The sequence below is a fragment of the Lichenostomus cassidix genome, unplaced genomic scaffold (genome assembly GCF_008360975.1).
Source record: "Lichenostomus cassidix isolate B80296 unplaced genomic scaffold, HeHo_3.0 HiC_scaffold_583, whole genome shotgun sequence".
Taxonomy (NCBI): domain Eukaryota; kingdom Metazoa; phylum Chordata; class Aves; order Passeriformes; family Meliphagidae; genus Lichenostomus; species Lichenostomus cassidix.
The window spans coordinates 84,424-109,876 of record NW_028147961.1 but is presented as its reverse complement, the minus strand read 5'-3'; the positions used below and the strand labels follow the sequence as shown (position 1 = coordinate 109,876).

The 25,453-nt window shown below is 53.2% G+C and overlaps 1 protein-coding gene across 2 annotated transcripts; it reads left to right on the top strand.

The window, feature by feature from the left end:
- The first annotated feature begins 7,419 nt into the window (after positions 1-7,419).
- LOC146420503 (lysyl oxidase homolog 1-like) lies at positions 7,420-24,975 on the top strand. 2 transcript variants are annotated; one of them, XM_085048198.1, is made up of 7 exons: positions 7,420-8,431; positions 14,662-14,770; positions 15,355-15,492; positions 17,108-17,264; positions 21,118-21,213; positions 22,657-22,772; positions 24,862-24,975. In XM_085048198.1, exons 1-7 carry the CDS (start codon positions 7,465-7,467, stop codon positions 24,866-24,868), a joined length of 1,590 nt encoding a protein of 529 aa, XP_084904324.1. In that variant the 5' UTR covers positions 7,420-7,464; the 3' UTR covers positions 24,869-24,975. The 2 variants fall into 2 exon arrangements, with proteins under 2 accessions (XP_084904324.1, XP_084904325.1); XM_085048199.1 differs by lacking the exons at positions 22,657-22,772; positions 24,862-24,975 and adding an exon at positions 14,379-14,574.
- The last annotated feature ends 478 nt before the right edge of the window (positions 24,976-25,453 follow it).

Genomic DNA, 25,453 nt, shown 5'->3' with positions numbered 1-25,453 from the left:
AGGAAATCCCTGTCCTGCTCTGATCCCCTACAACCCCAGGGATATTTCCCTTCTTCAAACACATACTTTTTGGGATTCAGAGGGAAGAACCCAAACCCATCCACAGGGAAATATGGGATTCATGGATTCTCCATCCATCCCTGGCGCTGCTGGGACTCCAGTTTGGGATCAGCTCCCTCAGCCCCACCATGGATTTGGGATTTTTCACCCACATGAAAACACTGGGAAGGAAATCCCCGTCTGCTTCCCCCCATCCCGATTCCCTACAACCCCAGGGGTATTTCCCTGCTTTAAACACATACTTTTTGGGATTCAGAGGGATGAACCCAAACCCATCTACAGGGAAATATGGGATCCATGGATTTCCCATCCCTGGCACTGCTGGAGCCAAGGAATGATTAATCCCAACCATCTGGCTCTGCCTGCAATCTGCCGCCTCCTCCTCCTCCTCCTCCTCCTCCTCCTCCTCCCTCGGGATTCTCCCACTTTCCCCCCAATTTGAAGAATCTGCCTCAGTTTCCCCACCTGTGGGACGCGCCTTGTTCCCGGGAAAAGTTGGGAAAGGCCTGGAGAATGAGGAGGAGGAGGAGGAAAAGTGGGAATCTGGGAATCGTCGCGGTTTCCAGAGGTGGACGGCTTTTCCGAGCTGGGGATAATGGGATTTGGGAATTCCTCGTGTCCTCTCGCCTGTCGCTTCCCATCAGCTTCACCTCCAGCAGGACATCCCCTCTCCCGGTTGTTTTTTTTGGGATTCCGGGGAGTTTAACCCTTCCCAGGATCCTGGAGACCTGGAATTCCTGGCCAGGAGTCGCAGGGAGCGTTGGGGGATTTCCTTGGATGTTGCCGTTGGGCCAAAAGCCACTTTTCCACCCAAAAAACCATGGATTTGGGACATGCTGAGGTCAAAGCCAATCCCTGTGGGTGCAGAAAGTCCTCATCTCTGAGATGTTGGTCCCTCCTGGGATTTTAGGGATTTTTGGGATCAATCTATTTTTGGGAAAAATCTCTTTTGGGGATTTTGGCGATAAATCTATTTTAGGGATTTTTGGGATCAATCTATTTTTGGGATTTTTTGGGATCAATCTATTTTTGGGATTTTTTGGGATAAATCTATTTTTGGGATAAATCTATTTCAGGGATTTTGGGGATAAATCTATTTTTGGGATAAATCTTTCGGGGGGATTTTGGGGATAAATCTATTTTACGGATTTTGGGGATCAATCTCTTCTGGGGATTTTTGGGATCAATCTATTTTAGGAATTTTTGAGATAAAACTGTTTTGGGGATTTGGGGGATAAATCTATTTTTGGGATAAGTGTATGTTAGGCATTTTTGGGATAAATAATTTTTTAAGGGATTTTTGAGATAAATCTCTTTTGGGGCTTTTTGGGATCAATCTATTTTTGGCATAAATCTATTTTAGGGATTTTGGGGATCAATCTATTTCAGGCATTTTTGAGATAAATGGGATTTTTGGGAACAAATCTCTTTTAGGGATTTTGGGGATAAATCAATTTTTGGGGATAAATCTCTTTTGGTGATTTTGGGGATAAATCAGTTTTTGGGGGAAAATCTATTTGGGGGATTTTGGGGATCAATCAATTCCAGGCATTTTTGGGATCAATCTCTTTTTGGGGATTTTTCCTCGGGGTTTCTCAACCCCTCCCCGGAGCTCCTCCTGGGCTCATCCTTGGGGATTTTCCAGGCTCACTTCCCTCTCCAGCCCAGCCGGTGCTTTGAAGCCGCCAGGAGATCCCAGGAGGATGAAGGTTGTTCCTCCTCCTCCTCCTCCTGGTCCCTTTGTTGTCCCTGCCGGGTGGCCGCGGGTGGCAGTGCCAAATGTCCTCCCGGATCAGCGCATCCATGCGCCGTGAAATCCCACACTGAGCCTCCATCTGTCCGCCTGATCCGAATCCCGAATCCCGCGGAAAACCGGGAATGTCACCAGGAGCCATGTGGGCTCGGGACCCGCGACAATTGGGGTCAAATCCGCGCCTTGTTCCCACATTTGGCGTTTCCTTCCCCCGCGGTGGCTGGAATGGCGCCGGGAGAAGCGCCGGGAGGTGGAATTCGGTGGGTTTGGGAAGGTTTTCCCCCAAATTGAGCTTCCCAAGGGCTGGGAAAGGAGAGGAGGGTGTGGGGTTGGATCCCAAGGATTTCCCTAAGGATTCCCAGTGGGCAATCCCACCTGTATCCCAGCCAGAAATCCCAGGATGAGTGAGCCCTGCTGGTGCTGAGCCAGCCCTGCCCATCCTGCAGGATTTTCCCACCTCCGGAGCATCCCAATCCCCCAAAGATGGATAACTCAGCTCTCTGAGCTCCATCATCCCATGAAAATCCCAAAAAACGGCGCAGAGGGAGAACCTGCGGCTTTTCCAGCCTCCCCACTTAGCAGGAACGTGCTGATGTGGAAAAGCCGATGGGAATCTCATTCCTGCTGGGTGGGGATGGAGGAGCTGCGGTGGATAATTCCTGGTGTTGGGATGTCCCTGATGAGGGTGACCTTTGGGAAATTATCCTGAGGCAATGGGCTGATGGAATTCTGGGGATAAATGGATGATGGGTGATGGATGGATGATGGATGATGGATGATGGATGATGGATGATGGATGATGGATGGATGATGGATGATGGATGGATGATGGATGGATGGATGATGGATGATGGATGGATGGATGATGGATGGATGGATGATGGATGGATGGATGATGGATGATGGATGGATGATGGATGATGGATGATGGATGATGGATGATGGATGATGGATGGATGGATGATGGATGATGGATGTTGGATGATGGATGATGGATGATGGATGGATGATGGATGGATGATGGATGGATGGATGGATGATGGATGATGGATGGATGATGGATGATTGATGGATGATGGATGATGGATGATGGATGGATGATGGATGGATGATGGATGATGGATGATGGATGATGGATGGATGATGGATGATGGATGATGGATGGATGATGGATGATGGATGATGGATGATGGATGGATGATGGATGGATGATGGATGATGGATGATGGATGGATCCATGGAATTCATGGATGGATGGATGGATCCATCGATAGATCCATGGATTCTCTCCAAATCCAGGATCCAGCTGGGAAAATCCATCCCAATGGGATCAGGATGATCTCCCTGTCCTCAGCAGTGCCAATCCCAGCACATTCCCAGGATTTTTCACATCCCCCTGGGAATGCTCAAAACCCCTGGACACCCTTTTTGGGTGACCCTGAGTCATCCCTCAGCTCCTGGTTCCCAAAAATATCCTGATATTGAAACATCAGGGATACCAGCAAGCCATCCCAGACTCCTTGGATTTATTGGAATTTTATGGGATTTTCCCGGTGCTTCCAGGTGTCCTCCCATGCTGTTCCAATCCCAAATCCCAGCCCAGTGATCCAGGATGGATTTTATGGAATTTCCACTGGAATTGAGGCCATCTGGGGGTTAAAAATCTGGGAATTTTCCTGCTGGATGTTGTTCTTGGAATCCTCTCCATCCCCCGGATCTTGGAAAACTCCTCCCCAAACACTGGGATTTGCATCCACATTGGGGAAAAAAAGCTGGAAAACAACTTTTTTGGGGAATCCTTCCTTGCCCCGCGATCCCGGATGACCCCAAATTTATCCTGCATTCCCAAATCCCGGATATTCCCTTTTTATTTCCCCAATCCCAAGGCCTGGTTTCCCATTTTCCCACTATCATCCCATTTTTCCAGGGATTTTCCCAATCCCAGAATTCCCTCCTATCCCTGAGACCCCTCAGGGCCTCTCCCTGGTTTTTTTTTTGGGAAGGCAGCTGGAGAAATTTAGCTCCGGCTCTATTTTCAGGAATTCTGCCTTGGATCCAATCCCAGCTTCTCCCAGGGAAACATTCCCAGCCTTTCCTTGCTTCCCTCAGCTCCAGGAAAAACAGGGATGGGGAGGAAAGACGGGAGTGACCCCAAAATCTGGGAATTCTCTTCCCGAATGCTCCGAGATGGAAAAGTGGGAGTTTCCTTTGGAGGGCAGATAGGGAAAACTGAGGGATAAAATTCCCACCATTCCCGGCTGGAATTCCATCCCTGGGAGCTGGGAATTGATGAAGGGTTGAAGGAATTCTGGCTTTTCCTTGGAAATGTTGGGAATTTCCTCAGAATTTCCTTGGAATTTTCCCCTCTCGGGACAGCCAGCGGGGGATGTTGTCTTCAGAGATCCCATCCCAAAAATCCCTGGGAATTCCCGTGGGAAACATGTCCGGGTTGAATTCATCCACCCTGGAAAACGGAATTTGATTCCAGGATTAAATCCCGAATGTCTCCATTGGGAAAATCCAGGGATTTCTGGAGCTGCCCAGTCTGGTGATTCCCAAAAAAAGTGAGAATTTCAGTGATCCATTCTTTATCCGTCTCTTTTCCCAAATTTTGGGAATTTTGGGATCTGGGAAGCATCTCCAGCAACATTCCAGCTTTTCCTGTTTTCCAGTAAAGGAGGGATCGATCCCAAATTGGGAATTATCCCAGTTTTTTAAGGGGATGGGGAGTTCCCTGCGGAGGTTTGGGATAAAGGGAAATTCCAGAGGGATAGAGAAGGAAAAGATTCCCAGGGATTTCCCAGGAATTCCTCCATCCTCCACCTTGGGGCTGAAAAATTCCCAGAATTCCCAGGTTGTCCCCAAATTTTTATCCTTCCAGGCTTGGCAGGATTCGCTTTTCCCGGGAAAACTGGGAAATCATCCCGGAAAAAGCAGGATATCCCGGAATTCCCGCCGGGAATTCGGAGAGGTTGCCGGTAAATCCATGGATTCCCGGAGATTCCCAGACCACTCCGATCCCGATCAATCCCGAGAACTCCCGATCCCGAAATTCCCTTTTTTCCGGGATTGGCCCTCCGGCGCGGGCTCTTGGCGCCCCCTGGCGGCGGCGACACCGCGGGGACAGCGGAGATTCCCGGGATGGGGAATTGGGGATTTGGGATTCTTTGGGATTTGGGATTTGTCCCCACGGTCACCTCCTGTCCCCAGTGTCACCTCCGTGTCCCTGTCCCCGCTCCGACCCCTGGGATTTGGGATTTGGGAGTCGGGACTTGTCCCCATTGTCACCTCCCGTGTCCCTGTCCCTGCTCCAGCCATGGGAATTTGGGATTTGGGATCTCTCCTCTGTGCCACCTCCCGTGTCCGTGTCCCCTCTGCCACCTCCCCATTCCCCAGTGCCACCCACCCTGTCCCTGTCCCTGTCCCTGTCCCTGTCCCTGTCCCTGCTCCAGCACCGTGTCCCCTCTGCCACACCCCCGTCCTTGTCCCCAGTGTCACCTCCCCGTGTGTCCCTGTCCCCAGTGCCAGTCCCGGTGTATCTCTGTCCTTTCTGCCACCTCCGTGTGTCCCCGTTGTCACCTCCCCCAGATCCCTGTGGCCAGTGCCACCCCTGTCCCTGTCCCTGTCCCTGTCACCTCTGTCACCCTCCGTGTCCCTGTCCCTGCTCCACCCCTCATGTCCCTGTCCCCATTGCCACCCCCTGTCTCCATTGTCACCCCCATGTCCCCACTGCCACCCCTCCATGTCACTGTCCCCACTGTTCCTTCTGTCACCCCCTGTGTCCCTGTCCCCAGTGCCACCCCCGAGTGTCCCTGTCCCCACTCCGACTGCCGGGATTTGGGATTTGGGACCTGTCCCCATTGTCACCCACCCCATCCCCAGTGTCACCTCCGTGTCCCTGTCCCCATTGTCACCCCTCCGTGTGTCCCCAGTGTCACCCGCCCTGTCCCCAGTGTCACCTCCTTGTCCCCAGTGCTATCCCCTGTCCATGTCCCCACTCTGACCCCTGGGATTTGGGACCTGTCCCCATTGTCACCTCCCATGTCCCTGTCCCTGTCCCCAGTGCCACCCCGGTGTCCCCAGTGCCAGCCCCGTGTCCCTGTCCCTGCTCCGGCCATGGGAATTTGGGATTTGGGATGAATGGTGCCGGCAGTGGCACTGTGTCCCCTTGTCCCCAATCCCGGTGACATCAGCCGGGCTGGGAATGGGATCAGGAGCCTCCCGGAATTCCCAACCCTATGGAGATCCATTCCCGCCCTTTCCCTGTCCTCTTCCCTCCCTAAATCCCTAAAATCCCCAAAATCCCATCCCTGCCATCCCAGATCCAGAGCGGACACCCCAGTGCCACCCCCTGCCCTTGTCCCCACTCTGTCCCCGCGATTTGGGATTATTTGGGATTTGGGGATTCCCTCCCCGGATCCCATTTTTCATTCCAATTTCCGGTTTAATTCCAGGTGTTTGCCGCCGGATCAGCCATAATTTCGGATTTAATATCCAGGGGAAAATTCCAGATGGAGCCGGAGAGGCAAAATCTGGGAGAAAATCCCATTTTTTTGGGACACAGTTTTCCCTTGGAAATCTTTGGGGAGGGAATGGAGTGGCTTTGCCAGAGGCTCGCCCTGGAAATCAGGAAGTGGTGGGAATTTTGGGGGAAAAAGGGATCCTCCAAGGGTTTTTAAAAAGCGGGGGAAAGTGAAAATTCCAGTTTTTATCCCGACTGGATGCATTTCCTGCCTTCTCCTGAATTCAGGATCAGCTCTGGAAGCATTTCCGGGAGCAAATCCCGCAGAATTCCCCCCAGATTTTGGGCGTGAGTCATGCCAGGGTTTAAAAAAGTGGGGAAAAAGTGAAAATTCCGGGTTTTATCCCGACTGGAGGCACTTCCTGCTGATCCCTGAATTCAGAATCCGCTCTGGAAGCGTTTCTGGGACCAAATCCCGCAGAATTCCCCCCAAAATTTAACAGCGTGAGTCATTCCAGGGTTTTAAAAAAGTGGGAAAGAGTAAAAATCCCGGATTTTATCCCGCCTGGATGCACTTCCTGCTGATTCCCGAGTTCAGGATCCGCCCGGGAAGCTCCTCCTCGGCTCCAAACTTGCCGAAATTCCACCCAAATTCCAGGATCTGAATCCCTCCCGTGCCTCCAGCCCGCGCTCCCTCCGCGATTCCCGAGCAGGAGGAGGAGGAGGAAAAGGAAAAGGAAAAGAAGGAACAGGAGGAAAAGGGGAAGGAGGAGGAGGAGGAGGAGGAAAAGGAGGCAAAGGACGAGGAGGAAGAGGAGGAACAGGAGGAGGAGGAGAAAAGGGAGGAGGAGAAGAAGGAAAAAGAGGAGGAGGAGGAGGAGGAAAAGGAGGAAAAGGAGGAGGAGGAGAAGGGGGAGGAGGAGAGGGAGGAAAAAGAGAAAGAGGAGGAGGAAAAGAAGGAGGAGGAGGAGGAGAAGGAGAAGGAGGAGGAGGAAAAGGAGGAACAGGAGGGAAAAGAGGAAAAAGAGGAGAAGAAGGAGGAAGAGAAGGAAAAGAAGGAGGAAAAGGAGGAGGAAGAGAAGGGAAAAAAGGGGAAGGAGGCGGACTAGCGGCACCGCAGCTGCGGCGCTCCAGGCTCGGTTCGGGCCCGGCAGCGGCCGGGAGGAGCCCCGGCAGCGCGGCGGCAGCGATGTCCCCTCGGGCGCTGTGGCCGCGCTGGGCGCTCTGGGCCGGGCTGGCCGTGCTGGCGGCGGCGCAGGAGCCCTGGCGGCAGCTGATCCAGTGGGAGAACAACGGGCGCCTCTACAGCCTCCTCAACAGCGGCGCCGAGTTCGTGCCGCCGGGGCAGGAGAGGCCCGCGGGCAGCCGCCTGTGGCTGGCGGGCACCGGAGCCGCCGCCGCCGCGGGGACCGTGCGGGGACAGGCGCGACATCCCTTCGGCTTCGGCCAGGTGCCGCCCGACTGGCGGGACGGCCCGCTCGGCGACGGCGCGGCCGCGGCGGGACAGCGGCGACAGCCGGCGGGGGGACAGCGGCGGCAGCCCGCGGTGACGGGGGGACAGCGGCGACAAGCGGGGGTGGCGGTGGCGGCGGGGGGACAGCGGCGACAGTCGCCCAACTCGGCCGCCACGGCGCCGGGGGTGGCGGTGTCCTCGTTCGCGTTCGCGGGCGCGGGGGTGGCGCCGCACGGTGTCCCCTACGAGGGCTCCCGCGGCTCGGCGGTGGCCGGCGCGGGGGTGGCGTTCCCGTTGCAGCCCGAGGAGCGCAGTCCCTACGGAGCCGCGCCGTTCGACGGGCTGGACCGCCGCTACTCGCACAGCCTGTACCACGAGAACGCCGCCGCGCCGCCCCAGGGCGACCCCGAGCCCCAGGCCGGGCTGGAATCCATGGAAAACCTCCAGCTCGGCGTGGGCTTCGGGGCGCAGCTCCCGCCCTACGAGCAGCAGCCGCCCTACGGCATGCCCCAGCCGCCCTACGGCATGCCCCAGCCGCCCTACGGGATGCCCCAGCCGCCCTATGGGATCCCCAATCCCAACGGCAACCCCAGTGCCGAGGGGTTCGTTCCCGGCCGGAGCCCCGAGATCGCCCAGGCAGTGCCCGACAGCCAAGGCCGCCTCAGCGTGGGGAGTGTCTACCGGCCCAGCCACGGGGCACGGGGTGAGTGTGGGGCTGGGGTTTGGAGTTTGGGGTGTTCCCAGTCCCGGCATTCCCTGGGGTGAGTGTAGGGTCTGGGTTTTGGGGTTTGGGGTGTTCCCAGTCCCGGCATTCCCGGGATTCCCTCTGGATCCGTGTCCGGAGCCACCGTGCCCCAGGGATGTCATCCCTGTGGATTTTGGGAATGACGGGTGAGGTGGGAAGTGGGGGAAGGAGCACGGCCTGGTTTGGGGGCTGCGATTGGGGTGGGACTGTGCTGTGTCCCAGGGAATCCCAAACTTGTGGGACGGGACTGTGCTGTGTCCTGGATCATCCCAAACTTGTGGGATGGGGCTATGCTATGTCCCAGGCAATCCCTGGGGTCTGTCCCTGCTCACCCCATAATTGTGGAATGGGACAGGGCTTGATCCCGGTGATCCCACATCCATGGGGTGTCCCTATCCCATGGATTGGGATCAAATCAGGATGGGGCAGGGCTGGATCCATGGGGTGTCCATGGATTGGGATCAAATCAGAATGGGGCAGGGCTGGATCCAAGCTGATCCCGTTATCCATGGGGTGTTTGGGATCACAGCAGGATGGGGCAGGGCTGGATCCATGGGGTGTTTGGGATCACAGAGTGATGGGACAGGGCTGGATCCATGGGGTGTTTGGGATCACAGCGGGATGGGGCAGGGCTGGATCCATGGGGTGTTTGGGATCACAGAGGGATGGGGCAGGGCTGGATCCATGGGGTGTTTGGGATCACAGCGGGATGGGGCAGGGCTGGATCCATGGGGTGTTTAGGATCACAGAGGGATGGGGCAGGGCTGGATCCATGGGGTGTTTGGGATGGGGCAGGGCTGGATCCATGGGGTGTTTGGGATCACAGCGGGGTGGGACAGGGCTGGATCCCAGCTCCATTCCCAGACGGATCCTCACTCCCCCATTCCAGCCACCCCAGGGACTGAGGTCATTCCTTCCCCACCCCCCTGACCCCAATCCCGATGAAATCCCATGGATTTCCCCGAGCTTTTCCAAGGGGTTTCTCTCCGTGCCGGAGGGCGTGAGGAGCCCGCGGGATCCATTCCCATTCCCGGCCCATCCCTCAGGAATCCCAGCCCAGCCCGACCCCGTGACCCCCTCGGCCCCATCCCTGCTTTCTGGGAAAAGCCCATCCCGGAGGATTCGGTGGGAAGGGCTGATCCCAGCCCTGCCCGGGCCGGGCGAGGCAATAAACACGGGCAGGGCGGGAGCGATCCCAGAAAAAACTCGGGAATGGGGATTTTAGGGAGAGGAAAAACCGGGAATGGGATGAGGGAGAGTTTCAGGGATGAGGGACGCATTCCCCAGGCTCCGCAGCTGCCCCGCGGATGACCCGCAGCGGCCGCGGGAAGCGGGGAAAATTCCTGCCAAATTCCTGCCAAAATCCTGCCAAAATCCTGCCAAATTCCTGCCGTGTCCTTCCAGGATCCCTGGAAGCCGAAGGTGGCTCTGCCAGGGATTTCGGGACACCCAATTCCCGGAGCTCTCCCCCTTCCCGGTTTTTGCCTGGATCCATTTAAAGACAATTGAGCTCATCCCAGGGAATTCGGGACACCCAATTCCTGAAGTTTTTACTGGATAAAGGGGATAGAGATCATCCCAGGGAATTCTGGACACCCAATTCCCGAGTTTTCCCTGGATCAGTTCGAAGGGAATGGCTGTGAAATCCCGGGAATGGCCTCTCCAGGGGTCACCAGCGGGGTTTTGGGAATGTTGTCACCTCCCAGGGCCACCGTCGGGACTTAATTGGAGCAAATCCTTCCCAAAGCCGGATGGGGCGTTAATTGCGGATTATTAATTATGAATTAGGAGCCCCGAGCTCCTCGGGCGCCTCCTAATCGCGGCGGGATCAGCAGGAATGCTCGGCATTCCCGGCCCCGGCTGGGGGTTAATGAAGGAATCCGATCCCGCCGGCCGGATCCGGGAATTCTGGGGCTTTCGGGGGCAATGGGGGTGGGTTTGGGGTCCCTGCTGCTCCTGGCTGCCGGGAAATCTGGGAAAAGGGGTTGGGAAAGATTTGGGGTCTGAGCCGGAGGTGGGAGAGGGCAGGGGGATCCGGATCCCAAAGGGTTAACTGACCCAGATCCCAACCCTGATCTCATCTCCAGGGGTTCTCTCATCCCAGTCCCGACCCTAATACCATCTCCAGGGCCTTCTCCACCCCAATTCTATCTCCAGGGGTTTCTCATCCCAGTCCCACCCTGATCCCATTTCCAGGGCCTTCTCCACCCCAATCCCATCTCCAGGGGCTTCCCCCATCCCAATCCCAATTCCGATCCCATCTCCAGGGGTTCCCCACCCAGATCCCATTTCCAGGGCCTTCTCCACCCCAATCCCATCTCCAGGAGGTCTTCATCCCAATCCCAACCCCAATCCCATCTCCAGGGGTTCCTCATCCCAATCCCAATCCCAATTCCGATCCCATCTCCAGGAATTCCTCATCCCAGTCCCAACCCAGATCCCATCTCCAGGGGTTCCTCACCCCAATTCCCACCCCAATCCCGATCCCATCCCATCTCCAGGGGTTTCCCCTATCCCAATCCCAACCCCGATCCCATCTCCAGGAGGGATTTTCTCCTTGACCCCATGGGTTGGGTCCCCTAGGGTTGGTTTTGGAAGGAAATAGCATTTTGGGAATTCTGTGGGGTGATGGGAATTCGGGTCCCACTGAACCGGAGTCGGGGTGTGGGGTGTCACTCCTGGATGGGCTGGGAGAGGTTGGGATTCCTGGGAAAGTCTCCCTTTGCTGGGTTTGGGATTGGGATTGGGATGATCCTGGGGGTTCAGCTGGCTCCTGGGAATCCCAGGGATCTGTGGGGAATGGGGATAGGGATTGGGATGAGGATGATGGGATGGGATAATGGGATTGGGATGTGATAATGGGATGGGATGGGATGGGATGGGATGGGATAATGGGATGGGATAATGGGATGGGATAATGGGATGGGATAATGGGATGGGATAATGGGATTGGGATGGGATGGGATTGGGATGGGATGATGGGATGGGATGGGATAATGGGATTCAGGAATGGGATGGGATGGGATGAGATGGGATAATGGGATGGGATAATGGGATGGGATGGATGGGATGGGATGGGATGATGGGATGGGATAATGGGATGGGATAATGGGATTCAGGAATGGGATGGGATGGGATAATGGGATGGGATAATGGGATGGGATAACGGGATGAGATGGATTGGGATGGGATGAATTGGGATTCAGGAATGCCAGGGTCCCACATCCCATTCCCACCGCTCCCAGCCCCACCATTCCCATTTCCCTGCCCAGCAGGGAGCAGCTCCCTGTGGAAAAGCCGGGATTTTCCCGCTCACCCGCACACCTGCACAAACAGGGATTTGTTATCCTGATTTTCCCCGGGAACGGATGGAAATCCCCTCCGGCAGCTCCCGGGGTGGCCGAAGGGCCGGGTGGGAAATCAGAACCTTTTCCCGCTGGGATCATCCCGATCCAGGGGCTGTGGGATGCTGGATTTTCGGGAAGCAGGAATCCCCCTGGAATCTGGGGTGGGCTGGGGACGCTCGGGGTGCCGTGGGGACAATTCCCGGGATCCCCAGAGCTGCGGATGCGGTGTGACCCTACAGAAACAACGGGGCCATCCCGGGGCAACATCCAGAAAATCCAAGTCCCATAAAACTCCCGCTGCTCCCGGAGTCGGATTTCGCTCCGGAGCTTCCAAGAATTCCTTAAAAACAGCAGCGGGGAGGGAAAAAGTTTATAAGGGATGGAAAAACATTGCCTCGGCTGGCGCGGGGTTGTTTTCCATGGGGCTCTTCATTCCTGATCGCTGTTGTTAGGGATTTTTTGGTTGGGGATTTTCGGAGGGAAGGGGGGAGAAGCTTTTCCGAGCTGTCCCGGTTTTTTTGGGGTCCCGGCGGGAATTACATCAGCGGCGATGAGCAGGGAATGGGGCAGGAAATGAGCTCCAAAGGAGTGACGTGATCCCTCCGGGGAAGGCGGGAAACAAGGAGGCATTGTTCTCCTTTCCAGGGAAAAACGGGAAAAGTGGGGAAAATAGGGAGTCGGGCTGGGAAATGGGGATGGGGGCAGTGGGGATCCTGGGGGTGGGAATGGGGTGGGAATTCTGGGAATGGGATGGGGAATGGGAATGGGGAATGGGGAATGGGATTGGGAGGGAATTTTGGGATGGGATTGGATGGGATGGAATGGGAATGGGGTGGGAACGGGATAGGATGGCATGGGAATTCTGGGAATGGAATGGAGAATGGGAATGGGAATGGGGATGGGGATGGGGATGGGGATGGGAATGGGAATGGGAATGGGAATGGGATGGAGATGGGATTGGGATGGAATTTTGGGATGGGATGGGAATGGGGAATGGGAATGGGGAATGGGAATGGGGAATGGGAATGGGGAATGGGAATGGGAATGGGAAAGGAATGGGATTGAGATGGAGATGGGATTGGGATGGGATGGGAATGGGGAATGGGAATAGGGAATGGGAATGGGAATGGGGATGGGAATGGGGATGGGATGGGATGGGATGGGAATGGGGTGGAATGGGAATGGGAATGGGGATGGGATTGGGATGGAATTTTGGGATGGGATGGGAATGGGGAATGGGAATAGGGAATGGGAATGGGGTGGCAATGGGATGGGATTGGGATGAGGACAGGGATAAGGATAGGAATGGAAACGGGTCAGGCTGGTCCCGTGGGGAAGGGAAACTGAGGCACGGGCAGCATCCCCCATCCCGATCCTTGCCGAGAGGCCATTCCAGGACAATTCCCGGGCTGCAGGAGGAGCCTTTGGGAAGGGAGCTGTGCGAGGGAGGATTTCATGGGACGGGCTTGATCCTCTTTAAATCTATGCAGGGAAAACTCGGGCAGTGGGTGTCCTGAATCCCCCTGGATCAGCTCGATTCCCTGTAAATCTAGCCAGGGAAAACTCGGGAAGTGGGAAGGCTGCGGGAATTGAGTGTTCTGGATTGCCTGGGAATTCCAGCCCCATAAACTAGGGATAACGGCGCTGGCCCGCCTGTCCCCCTGTCCCTCTGTCTGTCCCTGTCCCTCCAAACCCAGGGAACCCTCTGGAATTTAGGGAGAGGAGGGATAACTCAGGAATAACCCCTCCTCCCCCCCGGTTTTGGGGTGGAAAACAGGGAATAGGGCAGGAAATTGGGATTTTCCTCTCCCGGTGACCCCAAAGCCTGGCCGGGAGTGGGGAGTCGCTGCCGGCAAAGGGAGGAGTTGGGATTTGCCAGGCGAGCCGGGCGGGAGGAGAGGAGGGAAGGGAGGGAAGGGAGGGAAGGAGGAATTTCCAGCGGGAAATTGGGAAAACCTGGCGGGGGCGGAACTGTCCCGAGCGGCGCGGGGAGGAGGAGCTGCGACACCAAATGGTGTCCCCAGGGGTGTCCTGGAGCCGGTGACACCAAATCCTGTCCCCAGGGGATGTTCTGGTGACCCCAATCCCTGTCCCCAGGGATGTCCCTGTGCTCAGTCCCAGATCCTGTGTCCCCAGTCCCTGTCCCCAGGGGATGTCCCCACGCTCAGGGCTGTCCCCACATTCCCACAGGTTTCCCAGATCTGATCCTGGATCCCAGCTGTGTCCAGGCCTGCAGGAGCCATGTCTCTGTGGCATGTCCCTGTCCCCACAGGATGTCCCTGTGCTCAGTCCCAAATCCCATATGTGTCCAGGCCTGCAGGAGCCATGTCCCCAATCCCTGTCCCCAGTGGGTGTCCCCAATCCCTGTCCCCAGTCCCGCAGGTCTCCCGGATCTGGTCCCAGACCCCAATTACGTCCAGGCCTGCAGGATCCCTGTCCCCAGTGGGTGTCCCCAATGGTGTCCCCAATCAACCCCACAGGTCTCCTGGAACTGGTTGCAGACCCCAGTCCCTGTCCCCAGTGGGTGTCCCCAGTGGTGTCCCCACTCAACCCCACAGGTCTCCCAGATCTGGTCCCTGACCCCAATTACGTGCAGGCCTGCAGGATCCCTGTCTCCAATCCCTGTCCCCAATCCCTGACCCCAATGGTGTCCCCAATCAACCCCGCAGGTCTCCCAGATATGGTCCCAGATCCCAATTACATGCAGGCCTGTAGGACCCCTGTCCCCAATGGTGTCCCCAATGAACCCCGCAGGTCTCCCGGATCTGGTCCCAGACCCCAATTACATCCAGGCCTGCAGGCTCTGTGTCCCCATGGGATGTCCTTGTCCCCACCCCGCAGGTCTCCCGGATCTGGTCCCAGACCCCAATTACGTGCAGGCCTCCACGTACGTGCAGAGAGCTCACCTGTACTCCCTGCGCTGTGCCGCCGAGGAGAAGTGCCTGGCCAGGTGTGTGCAGGGCTGGGAATGGGATAGGGGATGGGAATGGGGATGGGAATGGGGAGAGAGGGAATGGGATGGGGATGTGGGGATAAAGGGGAAAATGGGATGAGGGAAGGGGAAAGGGAATGGGGAGAGGGGAATGGGGAAATTAAATGGGAAAGGGAAAGGGAATGGAAAGAGAGGAAGGAAAGTGGGAATGGGAATGAATGGGAATGGGAATGGGAATGGGAATGGGAATGGGGATGGGGATGGAATGGGGATAGGAATGGGGATGGGATTGGGATTGGGAATGAATGGGAATGGGAGTGAGTGGGAATGGGAATGGGGATGGGAATGGGGAATGAATGGGAATGGGGATGGGGATGGGAATGGGAATGGGATTGGGATTGGGATTGGGATTGGGAATGAATGGGAATGGGAATGGCAGTGGCAAACGCAGCAGGAAGAGCCCAGCCAAGCCCAGCAGGTTCCCCTTTCCAATCCCTCCCTTTTCCCTGTGGGAATTCCCTCTGGCAAAGTCACTGCCCTGCCAGGGGCTGATGGCACTGTGCCACCACCGGTGCCACCCGCTGACTGTCCCCTGTCCCCAGCACGGCGTACGCGGCCGAGGCCACCGACTACGACGTGCGGGTGCTGCTGCGCTTCCCGCAGCGCGTCAAGAACCAGGGCAGCGCCGACTTCCTGCCCAGCCAGCCCCGCCACAGCTGGCAGTGGCACAGCTGCCACCAGTGAGCGTCCCGCCTGTCCCCAACCCCCAGGGGCACCTCCGAGGGCTTCCAGTGGCATTTGGGTGGCATTTGAGTGGCATTTCTCCTGTTTCTTGCTTTGCTTTGTGACTTTCGTGGCTTTGAGGCCATTGGGATGTTGGTGTCACCTTGCTCCATCGCTTTGTCCCCAAGGCCACCAAGATGGCACAGCTGCCACCAGTGAGCGTCCTGCCTGTCACCAGCCTCCGGTGGCACCTTCAGGGGGCTTCTAGTGGCATTTGAGTGACATTGTGGTGGCGTTCCCTGCATTTCTGGCTTTGCTTCTTGGCCTTTGTGGCTTTGAGGTCATTGGGATGTTGGTGTCACCTTGCTTCATCGCTTTGTCCCCAAGGCCACCACGCTGGCACAGCTGCCACCAGGGAGTGTCCCCGACTGGCCCCAACCCCCAGTGGCACCTTCAAGGGCTTTGAGTGGCATTTGAGTGACATTTGAGTGACGTTTGAGTGACGTTTGAGTGACGTTTGAGTGACGTTTGAGTGACGTTTCCCCTGTTTCTGGCTTTGCTTTGGGATCTCAATAGGGACAGGTCTTCCTTCTCCTCCTTGTCCCCAAAGCCACCGCGCTGGTGGCAGTGGCACAGCTGCCACCAGGGAGTGTCCCTGCCTGTCCCTGTCACCAATCCACCCCCTGGGGACACCTTCAAGGGCTTTCAGCGGCCTTTTGGTGGCATTTTGGTGGCAGTTCCCCCTTTTGGTGACACTGCTTTGAGGCCTTGGTGGGGTTGGTGTCACCTTCCTTCAGCTCTTTGTCCCCAAAGCCACCGCGCTCCTCATACCCTTTTTGATGTCCCCTCGATTGTCCCTTGACCGTCCCCTGATTGTCCCCAATTGTCGATTGTCCCCCTGAATGTCCCCTTAATGTCCCCCTGATTGTCCCCGAGTGTCCCCTTGGTGTCCCCTGGTTGTCCCTGATTGTCCCCATTTTGCTGTCACCTGCCTGTCCCGCTGTGTGTCCCAAACGTGTCCCTGATTGTCCCCTTGATTGTCCCCTGATTGTCCCTTGCCTGTCCCCATTTCAGTGTCCCCGACTGTCCCCCAGTTGTCCCCATTCCGATGTCACTCTCCTTGTCCCCTGGATGTCCCCTGGGTGCCCCTGCCGGTCCCCTGCCTGCCCCCCACATGTCCCCAACTGTCCCCTCGGTGTGCCCTGACTGTCCCGTGATCATCCCTTGATTATCCCCCGATTGTCCCCAACTGTCCCTGATTGTCCCCCGACTGTCCCCATTTTGCTGTCCCTCAGTGTCCCGCACATGTCCCTTGATTGTCCCTTGCCTGTCCCCATTTTGGTGTCCCCAAATGTCCCTGACTGTCCCCTGCCTGTGCTGTGTGTCCCCAGCTGTCCCCAATGTCCCCAATGTCCCCAATGTCCCCAATGTCCCCAGCTGTCCCCAGCTGTCCCCAGTGTCCCCAATGTCCCCAATGTCCCCAGCTGTCCCCAATGTCCCCAGTGTCCCCAATGTCCCCAGCTGTCCCCAGCTGTCCCCAATGTCCCCAATGTCCCCAATGTCCCCAGCTGTCCCCAATGTCCCCAATGTCCCCAATGTCCCCAATGTCCCCAATGTCCCCAATGTCCCCAGGCACTACCACAGCATGGCAGAGTTCAGCCACTACGACCTGCTGGATGTCACCTCGGGCCGGCGGGTGGCCGAGGGACACAAGGCCAGCTTCTGCCTGGAGGACACCACGTGTGACTTTGGCCACCTCAAGCGCTACGCCTGCACCGCCCACACCCAGGTGACAGCTGGGGACAACAGGGGACAGCAGGGGACACCTCCCCGGGCCACCCCCGCGTCCCTTCTGTCCCCGTTTGTAGTGCTGTGCCTACACCCAGGTGACAATGGGTGACACCCTGCTGTCCCCAAAGCACTTTGGGTCCGTTTTTGTCACTTTTTGGTCACTTTTTTGTCGCTTTTGGGTCACTTCTTGTCACTTTCTGTCCCCGTCTGCAGTGCCAGGCCTGCACGGGCCACACCCAGGTGACACCACGGGGACAATGTGGCACATCCCCCCCAAGCCACTTTTGGTCCCTTTTGTCACTTTTCCCCCCTTTTTGTCCTTATTTTCCCCCTTTTTTTGTCACTTTTTGTCCCTTTGGGTCACTTTTTGTCCCCTTCTGTCCCTTTTTATCCCATTTGTCATCCTGTTTTGTCCCCTTCGGTCCCCTCAGGGATGCTCCTTGGTGTCCCCAAGCCACCTGAGTGATGTTTATGTCACTTTTGGTCACTTTCCCCCTCTTTCTTTTCCTCTTTTTGTCCCTTTTTGTCCCCTTTTGTCCCTTTTTTGTCCCTTTTCTGTCCCTTTCCCTCCCTTTTTGTTTCCCTTTCAATCCATTTTTGCCCCTTTTTTTTCCACTTTTTGTCCCATATTTGTCCCCAGGGCCTCAGCCCAGTGTCCCCAAGCCACCTGAGTGTCACTTTGGGCCACTCTTGGTCCCTTTTGGTCACTTTTTTCCCCTTCCCCCCATCCCCTTTTCCCCCCATTTTCCCCACTTTTTCTCCCCATTCTCCCCTCTTTTTATCCCATTTTTCCCCAATTTTCCCCCATTTTCCCCATTTTTATCCCATTTTCCCCATTTTTATCCCATTTATCCCATTTCCCCATTTTTTCCCATTTTTCCCATTTTTATCCCATTTTCCCTCTTTTATCCCATTTTCCTCACTTTTCCCCACATTTTTCCCAATTTTCACCCATTTTTCCCCTTTTCCCCACTTTATCCCATTTCCATACTTTTCCCCCATTTTTATCCCATTTATCCCATTTTTATCCCATTTCCCCCACTTTTGCCCTCATTTTCCCCCAATTTTTATCCCATTTTTCCCCTTTTCCCTCCCATTTTTTCCCATACAATATAATTTTCCCCATTTTTATCCTATTTTTCCCCACTTTTTTCCCCCATTTTCCCCCCTTTTCCCATTTTTCCCCAATTTCCCCCATTTTATCCCGTTTTCCCCAGTTTTCTCCCATTTTCCCCAGTTTTTTTTCCATTTTCCCCATTTTTATCCCATTTTTCCCAATTTCCCCCATTTTATCCCATTTTCCCCCCTTTTCCCTCCCATTTTATCCCATTTCCCTCTTTTTTCCCCATTTTTCCCCAATTTTCCCCATTTTCCCCCTTTTCCCTCCCATTTTTCCCATTTAAAATAACTTCCCCATTTTTATCCCATTTTCCACTTCCCCCATTTTTTCACTTTCATCCTATTTTAGCCCAATTTCCCCCCTTTTTATCCCATTTTCCCAATTTTTATCCCATTTCCCCCATTTTTATCATGTTCCCCACATTTATCCAAATTTTCCCACTTTTCCCCATTTTAATTTCCCCCTTTTACCCCATTCCCCATTTTATCCATCTTTTTCTCCATTTTTATCCCATTTTTCCCATTTTTATCCCTTTCCCCCCATTTTTATCTCATTTGCTCCCCTTTTCCCTCCCATTTTATCCCATTTCCCCCAGTTTTACCCCATTTTTCCCCTTTTCCCCCCCTTTTCCCCATTTTTATCCCATTTCCCCACTTTCCCCCCCTTGTTATCCCATTTATCCCATTTTTATCCCTTTTTTCCCACTTTTTCCCCGATTTTTATCCCATTTTCCCCATTTTATCCCCTTCCCCCCATTTCCCCCCATTTTATCCCATTTGCCCCATTTTTATCCCATTTTCCTCACTTTTCCCCATTTTTCCCCAATTTTCCCCATTTTCATTCCAGTTTTTCCCTTTTTCCCTCCCATTTTTCCCATTTAAAATAACTTCCCCCATTTTCCCCATTTTCCCCCAATTTTCCTCCATTTTTATCCCATTTTCCCCATTTTAATCCCATCTTCCTCCATTTTTCCCCAATTTCCCCCATTTTATCCCATTTGCCCCATTTTTATCCCATTTTCCTCCTTTCCCCCATTTTTCCCCAATTTTTCTCCATTTTTATCCCATCTTTCCCCCATTTTCCCCATTTTACCTGCTTTATACCCCATTTTTATCCCATTTTTCCCCCTTTTCCCTCCCATTTTCCCCATTTTTATCCCACTTCCATTTTCCCCATTTCCCCCATTATTATCCCATTTTCCCTCACTTTTCCCTTCATTTTTCTCCCATTTCCCCTCATTTTATCCCATTTTCCCCATTTTTCCCCAATTTTCCCAATTTTTATCCCATTTTTCCCCCTTTCCCCCCCAACTTTATCCCACTTTCCCCCCTTTTCCCTCCCATTTTCCCCATTTAAAATAATTTCCCCCATTTTTCCCCCATTTTCCCATTTTCCCCATTTTTCCCCATTTTTCCCAAATTTTCCCAATTTTCCCCAATTTTTCCCAAATTTTCCCCATTTTTCCCTTTTTCCCCAATTTTCCCATTTTTTCCCATTTTTCCCCATTTTTCCCATTTTTCCCTAATTTTGCCTTTAATCCCATTTTCCCTTTTCCTTCCCATTTTATCCCATTTTCCCCAGTTTCCCCCCTTTCCCCCACTTTTATCCCATTTTCTCCACTTTTATCCCAATTTCCCCCATTTTTCCCCAATTTTCCGCAATTTTATCCCATTTGCCCCATTTTTTCCCATTTTCCCTCTTTTTATCCCATTCCCCCCTTCCCCCATTTTATCCCATTTTCCTCACTTCTTTTTCCCCCATTTTCCCCCATTTTAATCCCATTTTTCCCCCAGTTTTCCCCCATTTTTACCCCATTTTCCCCCTTTTTCCCTCCCATTTTTCCCATTTAAAATAATTTTCCCCATTTTTATCCCATTTCCCCCATTTTCCCCCAATTTCCTCCATTTTTACCCAATTTTCTCCATTTGCCCCATTTTTATCCCTTTTCCTCCATTTTTATCCCATTTCCCCCCATTTTACCCTGACTTCCCCCATTTTTTTCCCATTTTCCCTCTTTTTATCCCATTCCCCCCCCTTTCCCCCATTTTATCCCATTTTCCTCACTTCTTTTTCCCCCATTTTCCCCCGTTTTAATCCCATTTTCCCCCCAGTTTCCCCCATCTTTATCCCATTTTCCCCCTTTTCCCTCATTTTCCCATTTAATATAATTTTCCCCATTTATCTCATTTCCCCATTTTCCCCAATTTCCTCCATTTTTTTAATTTTCTCCCCATTTTTATCCCATTTTCCCCACTTTTTTCCCCCATTTTCCCCCAATGTCCCCCTTTTCCCCCTTTTTCCCATTTTCCCCATTTTCATCCCATTTTCCCCATTTTCATCCCATTTTCCCCATTTTCATCCACATTTCCCCATTTCATCCCATTTCCCCATTTTTTCCCATTTCCCCATTTTCCCCAAAATCGCCATTTTTCCAATTTTCTCCATTTGCCCCATTTTTATCCCTTTTCCTCCATTTTTATCCCATTTCCCCCCATTTTCCCCCATTTGCCCCCTCTTTTTATCCTGTTTTTCCCCCCTTTCCACCATTTTGATTCCATTTTCCCCATTTTTATCCCTTTTCCCCCCATTTTATCCCATTTTTTTCCCTTTTCGCTCCCATTTTATCCCATTTTCCCCATTTTTATCCCATTTTTCCCACTTTTTCCCATTTTTATCCCATTTTAATCCCAATTTCCCCATTTTAATCCCAATTTCCCCATGTTACCCGCAGGGGCTCAGCCCGGGCTGCTATGACACTTACAACGCTGACATCGACTGCCAGTGGATCGACATCACCGACGTGCCGCCCGGCAACTACATCCTCAAGGTGACCTGGGGACAGCTGGGACTGCTGGGGACAGCTGGGGACATTGGGGACAGCTGGGGACAGCTGGGGGCACTCGGGGACACCTGGGGACACCTGACGACACCTTGGGGACACCTGGGGACACCTGGGACACCTAGGGACAGCTGGGGACAGCTGGGGACAGCTGGGGACATTGGGGACACCTGGGGACACTTGGGGACATTCGGGGACACCTGGGGACACCTGGGGACAGCTGGGACAGCTGGGGACACTTGGGGACATTGGGGACATTGGGGACAGCTGGGGACATTGGGGACATTGGGGACACTTAGGGACACCTGGGGACACTTGGGGACATTGGGGACACTGGGGACAGCTGGGGACATTGGGGACACTTGGGGACATTTGGGGACAGCTGGGGACAGCTGGGGACACTTGGGGACACTTGGGGACACTCAGCGACACCTGGGGACACTTGGGGACACTTTTTCCCTTTTCCCTGGTTAGGTTTGAGGTTTTATTTCCTGTTTTTTCATGTTTTTCCTGATTTTCTCTTTTCCCTCTTAATTTTGGGGATTTCCCTAATTTTCCCTGTTAATTTGGGTTTTTTCCCCAATTTTCCCTGTTAATTTTTGGGGATTTTCCCTAATTTTCCCTGTTAATTTGGGTTTTTTTCCCTGTTTAATTTTGGGGATTTTCCTGATTTTCCCTGTTAATTTGGGGTTTTTCCCTAATTTTCCCTGTTTATTTTTGGGTTTTTTTCCCTAATTTTCCCTGTTAATTTTGGGGATTTTTTCCTTTCCCTTTCCCCGGTTTATTTTTGTGGGTTTTTTCCCCACCCCTGTTTTCCCCTTTTCCCGATTAATTTTTGGGGGATTTTCTTTGCCTACCCTTTCCCCCATTTATTTTTTGGGATTTTTTTCCCCCCTTTCCTCTTCCCTGCTGATTTTGGAATTTTTCCCCTGATTTCCTCTTTTCCCTGTTTATTTTTGAGATTGTTTTCCTCCCACTTTTCCTTTTCCCTGTTGATTTTTGGGATTTTTTCTCTGATTTTCCCTGTTTCTTTTGGGGTTTTCCTTCCCTAGATTTTCCCTGTTTCTTTTGGGTGGTTTTTTTCCCCTTTCCTTTTCCCTGTTGATTTTGGGATTTTTTTCTCTGACTTTCCCATTTCCCTCTTGATTTTGGGATTTTTTTCCCCTGATTTTCCCTGTTTCTTTTGGGGGATTTTCCTCCTGATTGTATTTAGGATTTTTTCCCCCCTGTGCCTTTTCCCTTTTGCTTTGGGATTTTTTTCCCCTGATTTTCCCCATTTATTTTTGGGATTTTTTCCCCTGATTTTCCCCATTTATTTTTGGGATTTTTTCCCTCCCCTGCTCTTCCCAGCTCATTCCCACCCCGATTTTCCCCGTTTTTTTCCCCCCTGCTAATTCCCGGGCTGACTTTTCCCGTTTCCCACATTCCCAGGTGCAGGTGAATCCCAAATATCTGGTTCTGGAATCGGATTTCACCAACAACGTCGTTCGCTGCCACATCCACTACACAGGGCGCTTCGTCTCTGCCTCCAACTGCCGCATCGCCCAGTAGGGATCCAGGAATCCCATCCCAAATCCCATCCCAAATCCCAGTCCCATCCCAAACCCCAACCCCATCCCAAATCCCAATCCCATCCCAAAACCCAATCCCATTCCCATTCATTCCCATCCCCATTCCCATTCCCAATCCCATTCATCCCCATTCCCATCCCAAACCCCAATCCCATTCATTCCCATTCATCCCCATTCCCAATCCCATTCCCACTCTTTCCCATCCCCATTCCCTATTTTCCCATCCCCATCCCCATTCCCATTCCCATTCCCATTCCCACTTTCCTTTCCCTCTTTCCATTCCCTTTCCCTTTTCCATTTAATTTCCCCTTCCCCTCTCCCCATTCCCTTTCCCCTTCCCTCATCCCATTTTCCCCTTTATCCCCACATCCCCATCCCATTCCCTCTCTCCCCATTCCCAATCCCATTCCCAATCCCATTCCCAATCCCATTCCCATCAACACACACACCTGGCCAGGCACTTCTCCTCGGCAGCACAGCGCAGGGAGTTTCCAAATTCCCATTCCCATCCCCATTCCTTATTTTCCCATTCCCATCCCCATCCCCATTCCCATTCCCTTCATTCCCATCCCCATTCCCATTCCCTTCATTCCCATCCCCATTCCCATTCCCTTCATTCCCATCCCCATTCCCATTCCCTTCATTCCCATTCCCATTCCCATTCCCATTCCCAATCCCAATCCCATTCCCATTCATTCCCCATTCCCATTCCCTATTTTCCCATTCCCATCCCCATTCCCATCCCCAATCCCATTCCTATTTCTATTCCTATTCCCATCCCCATTCCTTATTTTCCCATTCCCATTCATTCCCATTCCCATTCCCATTCCCATTTCCATTCCCACTCCCATTCCCATTTCCATTCCCATTCCCATTCCCATTCCCATTCCCAATCCCATTCCCAATCCCATTCCCATTCATTCCCCATTCCCAGTCCCTATTTTCCCATCCCCATTTCCATTCATTCCCTTCCCTATTCCCATTCATTCCCATTCCCTATTTTCCCATTCCCATCCCTATTCCCATCCCCAATCCCGTTCCTATTCCTATTCCTATTCCCATCCCCATTCCCATTCCCATTCCCATCCCCAATCCCATTCCTATTCCCCATTCCCATCCCCATTCCCTATTTTCCAATTCCCTATTTTCCCTTTCCCCTTCCCATCCCCATTCCCTATTTTCCCATCCCCATCCCCACTTTCCCACCCTCCCTTGCCCATCCCATAAAACCACCACTCTGGGGCTCCTTTTTCCTGATTTTCCCCCCTTTTTTTCCCATTTTTTCCCTTTTTTCCCCACTTTCCTCCCTTTTTTCCACTTTATTCCCTTTTTCCACTTTTCCCCCCTTTTTTCCTTCTTTTTTCACCTTTCCCCCACTTTTTCCCCAGTTTTCCAGTTTTTTTCTTTTTTCCCTGCTTTTTTCCCATTTTTTCCTTTTTTCCCATTTTTTCCTTTTTCCCATTCCCCCCTTTTTTCCACCTTTTTCTCTTTTTTCTGCCTTTTCCCATTTTTTCCCCTTTTTCCCTTTTTTCTGCTTTTTTCCACTTTTTCCCACTTTTCCCCCTTTTTATTCAGCTTTCCCCCTTTTTTCTGCTTTTCCCCCTTTTATCCACTTTTTTCAGCTTTTTTTCCTTGATTTTTTTCCCTCTTTTTTCCCTCTTTTCCCCCTTTTTCTCTGCTTTTTATCCTTTTTTCCTGCTTTTTCTCCTTTTTCCCCCACTTCTTTCCCTTTATTTCCCTGCCTTTCCAGCCCATTTTTTGTGGTGAAGGGCAAAAAATATTTGCGATTTGGGGTGGGAATTGGGGTTTTGTTCCTTTTCCATGGAATTTTCCGGGATTTGGGGCCATTTGGGGTTGGAGTTTTGTTACTTTTTAATGGACTCTCCCAGGATTTGGGGTGGGAATTGGGGTTTTGTTCCTTTTCCATGGCATTTTCTGGGATTTGGCCATTTGGGGTTGGTTTTTTCACTCTTTTCCCACGGAATTTTCTGGGATTTGGAGCAGGGTTTGGTGTTTTGCTCCTTTTCCATGGAATTTTCTGGGATTTTCCCGTGTTTCCCTGCAGATCCTGATGGCAGCTGAATCCCGGGAACGTCCCTGTCCCTTTCTCCGGGAAGTGCCTGAGGGGCTCCTGTGGCCCCAAAATTCCCCTTTTCCCAATAAAAACTGGGGAAGCCAATAGGACTCTTGGAATGTTCCCTTATCCTGAATTTGTCCTTCATTCTGGGACAGGAATGGGGTTGGGAATGGGAATGGGGTTGGGAATGGGGTTGGGAATGGGGTTGGAATGGGGAATGGGAATGGGAATGGGGTTCGGAATGGATTGGAAATGAGGTGGGAATGGGGTTGGGAATAGGGTGGGAATGGGGTCGGGAATGGTGAATGGGGTTGGAATGGGGTGGGAATGGGGTTGGGAATAGGGTTGGGAATGGGGTTGGAATGGGGTTGGGAATGGGTTGGGAATGGGGTTGGAATGGGGTTGGAATGGGGAATGATGGGGTGGGAATGGGGTGGGAATGGGTGGGGAAATGGGGTTGGAATGGATTGGGAATGGGGTTGGAATGGATTGGGAATGGGTTGGAATGGGTTGGAATGGGGTGGGAATGGGGTTGGAATGGGATTGGGAATGGGGTGGGAATGGGGTTGGGAATGGGAAT